This window comes from Drosophila arizonae, chromosome 2, assembly GCF_054131065.1.
Source record: "Drosophila arizonae isolate 15081-1271.41 chromosome 2, UAZ_ARI_1.0, whole genome shotgun sequence".
Lineage (NCBI taxonomy): Eukaryota > Metazoa > Arthropoda > Insecta > Diptera > Drosophilidae > Drosophila > Drosophila arizonae.
The window spans coordinates 24,852,339-24,861,183 of record NC_142922.1 but is presented as its reverse complement, the minus strand read 5'-3'; the positions used below and the strand labels follow the sequence as shown (position 1 = coordinate 24,861,183).

The 8,845-nt window shown below is 43.3% G+C and overlaps 2 protein-coding genes across 4 annotated transcripts; one reads left to right on the top strand and one right to left on the bottom strand.

Annotated features, from left to right (window-relative positions):
- Positions 1–108: 108 nt before the first annotated feature.
- Positions 109–497, top strand: MtnE (Metallothionein E). The gene is made up of 2 exons (XM_018010117.2): positions 109–217; positions 282–497. Exons 1-2 carry the CDS (start codon positions 193–195, stop codon positions 380–382), a joined length of 126 nt encoding a protein of 41 aa, XP_017865606.1. The 5' UTR covers positions 109–192; the 3' UTR covers positions 383–497.
- Positions 498–5,134: 4,637 nt separating this feature from the next.
- Positions 5,135–8,109, bottom strand: LOC108615485 (uncharacterized). Of its 3 annotated transcripts, none has more exons than XM_089461731.1 (8): positions 7,799–8,109; positions 7,614–7,745; positions 7,365–7,562; positions 6,691–7,305; positions 6,513–6,635; positions 6,271–6,459; positions 6,017–6,208; positions 5,135–5,956 (listed from the first exon to the last, which is right to left on the bottom strand). In XM_089461731.1, the coding sequence occupies exons 1-8, from the start codon at positions 7,914–7,916 to the stop codon at positions 5,181–5,183; spliced, it is 2,343 nt and encodes a 780-aa protein (XP_089317857.1). In that variant the 5' UTR covers positions 7,917–8,109; the 3' UTR covers positions 5,135–5,180. The 3 variants fall into 3 exon arrangements, with proteins under 3 accessions (XP_089317857.1, XP_089317859.1, XP_089317858.1); XM_089461733.1 differs by having other exon boundaries at positions 7,614–7,739; XM_089461732.1 differs by having other exon boundaries at positions 6,513–6,632; positions 7,799–8,103.
- Between the last annotated feature and the right edge of the window lie 736 nt (positions 8,110–8,845).

Genomic DNA, 8,845 nt, shown 5'->3' with positions numbered 1-8,845 from the left:
AGTTTTGCGCACGATTCACGCATACAGCTGCGCACGGCTTTTTTATTCTCTTGTTGTTTGTTGTGGCTTATCAGCTTAGCATGGCGGTATAAAAGGCGGCGCTCGGAGCGCATTGAACAACAGTAAATCAACAGCAATCGTTGTGTTAGCCATTCCATTGTGAAAAAGTGCAAAATAAAAACTAAAGTGAAAATGCCTTGCAAAGGATGCGGAAACAGTGAGTAAAGTGTATTTCCTCATCGAGTGATGGTCTCCATTAATGAGCTCGATCCTGCTTCTAGACTGCCAGTGCACTTCCGGCAAATGCGGCAGCAGCTGCGCCGGAAACCAGCAATGCCAATGCGCCGGCAAGACGGCCCCCACCTGCTGCCAGACCAAATGAGTTGAGGTGCCGAGCAGCGCTTCATAGAAATTTCTAGTTCCATACTGAAATCTCCGACTGATTGTTTGTTATAAAAGGATGCTTAATAAATTATATATTTTATAGTTAACTGAAACTCAGCGTTGTTTGGCTTACGAAGAACACTTTATTTTTTATTTAAGCGAAGATACACTTATGATTCACATATAAAGAAGGCATAGAAGTTTTGGTCACTCAAGGGTGCCATTAAAATTTTGATTCCACTAAAAACGAATTATTTGTGCAAGCTGTGGGCAAAAAACTTGTTTAATTTTCAGCCAAGCAATGCACTCAGCAATTATGCAGGCACAATGTGTGTCTACTCAACGAGCTAAAGTATCATCGTTCAGCTGAAGGACGCTCAAGTCGACGCAGTGTGCAGCGGCTGGCAGCGAGTGGGCCTTGGGTGACCAGGCAGCGGGTCAACGGGGCAGGTGGCCGGGTGAGTCCTTGTACAATTGCCAACAACTACTACTGTTCATGGCATACAAGTGTGCAAGCACCTCTTGGGGACGCTGATTGCATGACAGGTTGACTGACATTTAGGGGGGCGGGGCGGGGCGGGGCGTGTTTCGCTTGCGTTGGCGTTTCGGTTTTGAGGCGAGACTGTAAACACGAATGTATCCAAAAAGTGCATTAAGCGCACTAATTGCAATTGACAATTGCATTACGCCGGCCCAAAATGGTGAGTCAAGACCTTGTCCTCAAACCCAGCAGCAACATTTTCAATTTCAGCGTTTTTAATAGTGTTAAAGCGTCGGAAATGAAATCGCGCTCTGCAACTTGCTGTTTGCGCAAAGTCATCAAACTTAATTTGTATGGAGGGAAATTCGAGCTCAAATGTTTTTACAGCCATTTCCGGAACGGCTGCTAGTCGAAATGTCTGTGGCACTCGATTTGCTTGCCATTCGCATGACATACGGATATGTGGAAAAAAAAAAAAAATCAAAAAAAACAGAAACAAATAAATGAGAATGGAAATCCTCTCAGCATTTTGGCAATAACTAAAACTGTATTCGTAGCAGTTGCATTTCTATCTATCTATTTCTAATACCTTAATAAACACGAGTGATGGAAGACCAAAGGTAAAGTACTTAAGCTTTTGCTTCATTTCTGTTAAATAAATGTGGAACTTGAATTCAAGTAAGTAGAAATTATTAATAATCTATAAATTTAACAGCTTGGAAAAAATAAATAACAAATTTTCTCTTTATGAGGGTATACTTTAGTCAAATAATTCTTTTTTTTAGAGCTTTTTTTATCTCTTCTTATTTTTAACTTTTTTTTTATTGGTATTGGATAGTCAGCGGAAATTTGTGGTTACGGCATTTCAGATTTGAGTTGATAATGTTGGGGAAATAAACGCGAGAGATTCGTTAAGGGTTATTTTTGGCTTGGTTTGCCTTCTGGCCCGCATACAAATGGCAGCACTTGAGAATACGAGGTCCAAGTCGACGCGAGATGCAGCCGCAAGCGGGTCAGGGCGATGGCGATGTTGATTGCGAGTGCGATTCGTTGTTGGGGAAGTTGCGGCTTAAGCCACACGCTGCGTATACGCGATATTGCGAGCCATTTAATTCGCTGTCGCGGCCTTTAAACACAAACGCAAACAGTTAATTACGGCATTAAGTTTTCATGCTGCAGTCAAAAAAGGCGCCACTGGCCGGGACAGCAAAGAAGCGAAACAACTGCAATGCGGGCACTTCGTGAGCGCTTTGTCGCCAGCAGCAGAACGAGAGTCGGCAGCACGAGCTGGAGCCAGAACAGGAGTCGGAGAGACGAAAAGTCACTGCGAGTGCGAGTTGTGAGTCCATGAAAAGAATGTGACGTCGCATCACTTATGCATAAGAACATTTTAACTTTTCGTTAGCCACTTTAGACTTGGGCACGTTCCAGGGCCATGCAGCTGGGTAAGAGTGGCTTTGGGGTGGCTTCGATGCTTCGATGGCTGGGCTGAGGACTACGTAGGACTCGCTGCTGAACATGTTTATCTTTTGCGTGTGACTTTTGCCTTTTGGCTGGCTCGAGTTTTTCCATTGTTGCGGCCAAGTGTTGAAATCAAACAGCGCTGAGAAGCAAACACACACACACACACACACACACACGCATACATACACACCTTCACACTTGTAGTTGGCAAACAAACGTAAATTAATGAAATGCACAAAAATTCTGCCAAGTCTCCTGCTCTCAGTCTCTGTCTCTCTCTCTCTCTCTCTCTCTCTCTCTCTCTCTCTCTCTCTCTCTCTCTCTCTCTTGCCGTGAGTCTGCAATGTCGGAATATTCTTAATAATTTATTGCATTTTGTTTGCTAAGCGCTTCAAAACTTGCTGAACTTTTCAACATAAATTAACAGATTAGTTGTTGCCTGCCAACAACAACAACAGCAGCCACAACAACGAAATATATTTTCAACTTTTCACAGGTGGCCTTGGCAAAAAATACGCATAGTTCCTTTGGTGTCTGCCACAACAGCTGCTAATTTCCACAGTTGCTACGCTGAGCTGGAAAATAAAGGAAAATTGCGCTTAAATGTTGCCGAACAACTTTTGCCAAACAGCACGCACTGCAAACGCTGTGGGATCCACTCGCCTTTGGCCACTATAAATCTTTGCTATTTTGCCAAATTTGTAAATCTCTTTGGTATCCCGAGTGCAGAGTGAGTCGACGACGTGACTGCTGAAGTTGCAAACATTTTACATTAAAAATGTATATTTTCATTTGTAATTCATGTTACTTGCCCTACCTAATGCACAGAAGTCTTAAAGTTCAGCTGACTTTGGCTTGAAGTGCAAACTATTTGCGAACTATTGTGATTTACTGCCGTTCGATTTCAGCGTTCCCAAATGAGTAATCAGAGCAACATTTTCGCTCGTCATTTAACATTTAACAAAAACTCATTTCGTTTTCGATTTGTCGCTGATTTCCCAAAACACTGTCCGCCACACACACACACATAGAGAGAGAGACGAAGCATGTGCCTGATGACTGCGTGAATGTCTTTGGCTTTGGCAAACACATTAAGCGTCACATCCTGGGCGCGTCTCAACTATCGGCCCGGATGTCCTGCCTAGCCCAGTATTGACTGGCCGCTGACCAACTTTGTTGACAGCAATTTGGAATGCACGACTGCACCGCTGACGTTGCCGAAGGCAAGCCCAGGCCATCAACACCTAATGACAATAGCTGCATTGTCCAGCAGTTTGTATGAAAAGTACTACGTGTGATAACAGACCTTAGTTGGCTGGCATTAAAGTACTAAGTGGGATTATCTATACTTGTTACTCATGAGCCTTAAATCATTCACCTCAGATGCTCATTCGGTTTCTGCTTACAATTTACATGAATTTAAATGAATTGTATACATTAATAGAAATGCAGTCTATACATATGTATGTATTTATATATGATTGGGTATGTATAATAATTTTTGTTATGAGTGCTTAGTAAAAATATTAAACAAAAATAAAATTCACTTCAAAATTGAATTGAAAGTTCCAGCATCAAAGTCTAGGTGTTAACTTTTAATTAATAATAATTAATTAAACACATAATCAAGAGTTTAAATCGTATATAGAGTACAGTAAAATGTAATGATTGTTTCCAAAAGCTTTCTTGTGTTTCGTTCAGCTATTTTTACAGCTCATTTGGGCTTTCGGGTTGCACAGAGCGCTATCTTTATCCGAGTTCCATTGTCTTCTAACCAGGTAGTCATTAGCTTAACGTTAAATTTTAATGCTGTAACATGTTCAGACCGAATCAACCTGCCCCACTGCATGCTTTTCTCTCTCCCACTCTCTCTCTCGCTCTCTCTCGCTCTCTCTCTCTCTCTCTCTCTCTCTCTCTCTCTCTCTCTCTCTCTCTCTCTGTGTGAGTTCATTTTGTTGTATTGTTAATTAGCCGAGCCACGCAAACAGCTGAGGCTAACTGCTGTCGGTTGTCCCGTGCACACGCTCAGCTGTCAGACACCAGATTCTAGAGGCAGGCATTGCCATTACGCTGACATTGCGCAACGTCTTGTGACGCTTTGGCTATGCAGCTGCGTGAGCTCCACTGGAGCAATGTCCTCCCTGCTCGGCTCATTAGCTAACTGCACACGTGCACAAATCAATTTTGCCACGTCCAATGTGAGTTGCACGCTCGCACTTGAGTGACTTAGTGACGCGCTGCAGACCCTAATCCCAGCAAGAGTGCTCCAGAAACAATCATACGACGCGTTGTCCAAAAGCAATCAAAGCGAATGGCTCTACTGCAAAAATCACACACGCTGCATCCTTGCCCCAAAGCAGCATCAGCTGCAAAGGAAGCGTGGCGCTTTGCGGCGGCAGGACGGGGATGTTTTAATAAGCAATGGCTCAATGGAGATGATGTCATAAGTATGCAAGTGCCACATCGCATGTTGTTGCAATTGCTCCAACGCGCTTCCGACTGCAATCCGTGTGTGCACTGGCACTGGCAAAGCCAAAGAGTAACACAGCTCCCGCTGCCTGCTCTTGATGCTTGCACTTGGCAAGCAGCTTCGCACTGATAAGTGCATCAACATGATGCTCAAATTATATGGTTTCACTTGCCAGCACAGCAAACGAGCCCCATCAGCATTACACAAATACATAAGCGCACATAAGCACAGGAACGGAACGGGCCCGATGGGGCAAGTTCTTATCTCCTTATTAAAGAGCGAAGTCTGTGCATAAAGGAATCTCAAATATAGAGAAAATCTGAGAAAGAGGTTGCTTTACTCTTATAAACATTTCTTTATTCCTTTCTTCATTTTGCTTTGTCAGTGATAATGAAATGTTATCAGCTCTAGCCTATCGCGCAGATCAGCATAGGCCACAGCGGTCAGTCCCACTTTGTGGTCGATGGGCACCGATTCGTAGTGGCCGGGCTTCTTCTGATAGGCCACGAAATTCGTGTAGCTGTGGCGCTCAAACCTGTAGCCCTTGCCCATGCCGGCGAAGAGCTGCTGTTGATAGCTACTCACGGGCGCTGGCTCCGTCTTGAATCCAGGCTTGGGTAGGGGCTGCTTATTGTGTGTGTAATGTAAGAGGGCCAAGCACAGGGGCGGCAGCAAGGCTGATTTTCTCTTCCGATCGCGATCAGCGATGATGTAGCTGCTCTGATTCGGGCTTGGATGTGACTCATAAAAATAAGAGCGCATTACGACGCCGTAAGGTAGTCGCATTTGGAACCGTTCTCGGAAGTTGGCTCTATTGATGGATCCAGACAGCTGGCTGTCGATTTTGAAGTGCCCAAGGTGCCAGGGGCTGGCCTGCTGGCAAATGTATTTCCTGTCGTTCAGCCTATGCGGATTGGCAGACAATGCTCGTTTCATGGATTCTTCAGTGATGTAAATTATCATCGCATACTTGTAGTTCTCGGAGCGTTGATGCACGTAGACACGCTTCAGATTGCCAAAGGCGCTGAAGAGCTCAAAGACCTGGTGGTGCACAATCTCCATACTCAGATTACGTATGTATAAAATATTTTTGTCATCCAAGTCGAAGGACGATATAAGCTGACTTGGTGGGCCATATGTTCGCCTATGAAGATGTCCTGTAAAAAAATTGTTGTACAATATTCTCTTGTAAATTTCTTAATATATATATATCATACCGGGCTTGTTCCTCGAGTGCTGAAACGAATCAGTAGCCTTGCTCTTTGCCTTTGCATTATAATCGTAGCGAAAGGTTTTTGGATCGGTCGGTGTTGGAAAGCCTTGTGAAGGTCTACGATATGGATACGTTGAGGGTGGAGCTTGCGATGATTCTGGTGCTGTGGACTGAGGAAGCCCTGGCTGTGGAGGCTCTACAAGATAGTTGTTTTTGTAAGTTCTTCTAAATTGTTTTGGTAGAAATAACAGTACTCACTGGGAGAATACCCCGACAGTTGAGAGCTTGAACAAGTCATGGAATACCGTCTCTGCATTCGGTTGGCATCGTTTTGATGGCGCTGATCATTATACTGTGTTGGGGTCAAGTACTGAGGCTGTGCTCTATGCTCAATTGCTTGTGTTTTAGGCTCAAGCGCTTTAGGCTCCAAGGACAACCGTCGAGTACCTGCAATTTGCTAGTGATAATCAATTTTAGAAACATTTAGAGCATGCACTCACCAATATTGCTTGGAGTGCTTGGAGCTGTGTTTGGTGCCTTCCATGAGAACTGTGACGGTTTGGTATATAAATTATTTAATGATAAACGCCTTGTGCCTTGAACCTTTGTTTGTTTAATGTCTACTAGAAAGTCTTGGTTTAGTACTAAATTGCACAAATTTTTAATTTGTAAACTTACCTTCTTTAGTGCTTGGATTTGGATCAGTTGGAAGAGCCTTGGGCTCAATTTTTTCGTTTTGAATAACATCACTTGGACTTTGAGTTGGAATCTTTGGCAACTGCGAAAATCTGCGATATGAAAGTCTTGCTGGTGGAGCCATTATTGGCAGATCTGTCGATGTCTTCACTACGGCTGGAGTAGGAGTAGGAGCAGGAGCAGGAGTAGGAGTAGGAGTAGAAGCAGTAGTAGGAGCTGTAGCAGGAGCAGGAGTAGCAGCAGACGTAGAAGCAATAGCAGGAGCTGTAGTAGGAGCAGTAGCAGCAGCAGGAGTAGTAGCAGCAGCAGTGATAGGAGCAGTAGCAGGAGCAGGAGTAGGTGCAGTAGTGGCTGCAGGAGTAGCAGCAGGAGCAGGAGTAGGTGCAGTAGCAGCAGCAGGAGTAGCAGCAGGAGTAGGAGCCGTAGCAGGAGCCGGAGCCGGAATATCTTTAGATTCCCCTAATAGCTTTTGCTTATTTTCATTCAGAAGTTTCTCGGTTGCTAACATCTTCGTTAGTTGCAGCGATCTGCGATATGTACTTCGAGGAGGTGGAGGCTTTGGTATTTCTATTTTCGGGTACCTTGGCGCTTGGCTACCTGAAGGTAATGAATTGATAAGAATTGATCATCGGATAATATTAGATTGGAGTACTTACTCTCTACTTTCTGCTTCTCCTTTTGCTCCTCATTGTTATAAGTCTTTTTCGGCGTAGAAGACTCATTTTGGACTGGTGTGATTCGAGTGCTCCCGTTTTCCTTTGGGTTTGCGAGATGTGAAGTTCTGGGACGCCCACGACGTTTTGGTTGTGGCAATTCCGTTGATTTAGTTGCAGATGATTGTGGAGCTGTCAAGACTTAAAGGGGCTTAAACATATTTGATTGTGGATATAGATAGCTCTACTTACCTTCCTGTTTCTTTGCTTGCTTCACAGCAGGTACATCTATGGTTCCACGCCTTTTTTTTGCAGGGACTATTGTCTCAGGCAATTCAGCCAGATATTGCGTTTTTCTGCGATTCGGCTGAATTGGTTCTGCAACTAATTTATTTTTTTATTACAGCCTAACCCTTTAATGGATGTCCAGCACTTACCGGTTTTTGCCACTGCCATCGGAGCGGCAGTAGTAATTAATTTGGCTTTTTTCTTTTCGACGATATCCTCACAAATGGTGTTCGCTCGAGCTCTCTTAAGTTTTGGTTTTTTGTCCATTTCGGTTATGTTTTTCCGATGGGCAGAAATTGACAATTTTTTCTTGAGACAGCAAAGTCAAGAGCTACTAGGCTGATTTGTCAAATTTGAACAATGTCGTATTAACTGACGTTTGTCATCGTTTACAAAGACTGAAATGTGATTTCATCGGCTTTCGTGAGTATTTATTCGTGACTCTCTGTGTGACTTCGCTCCTGTGCGTACCACCACATGCAAACGCATTGCACATTGTTGCACAGACTATTAAACCTGCTGACGACGAAGATGAAAATGCGTTTTTAATGCAGCGCAAATGTGGCAACTGTTTCTGCATGCCATCATATGTGGGCACACATTTACATACATAGATTCTTGCTTGCACTTAACCAACATTTTATGCAAATTACGTGCCAAAAACTTGAGCAGCTTCCGTTTTCAAAATTCAGCCTTATTACTTAAGTGTCTAATTTTTGTTTTTTCGTTTTTCATTTTTAGAAACTTTAGACTTTCCATAGGCCAAAATGTGAGTCTTATTGAAAATGTCGGCATCGCTCGATGGCCCTAAATTTGTACGTTTGAACGCTAAACAACTCTCAATGGCACCAAATTGAATTAGTTGTAGGTCCACTTATGTGGCTGGCGAGCATAACGTGACTTGAGTGCAAAATGTAGCCAAATAATGCGAAAAGTCAACGCTGGCCAGCTGTTGATTAAGTGGCCGAACAGCTTGTGAGATAATCGAATTGCAGTATTCAATATAGGCAAGAAGAAGGCATAAATAATCATTTAATAACAAGCAGAACGACCATTGGCATACATAAATAAAAATGGATTGATTCAGATTTTGCTTGAAAACTAAATAAAATATATTTAACAAGCTATAGCTTTAGCTGAAATTACCATAAATAATAAAAGGAAACATATGCAATTTTAGAGCAGCACAAGATGGC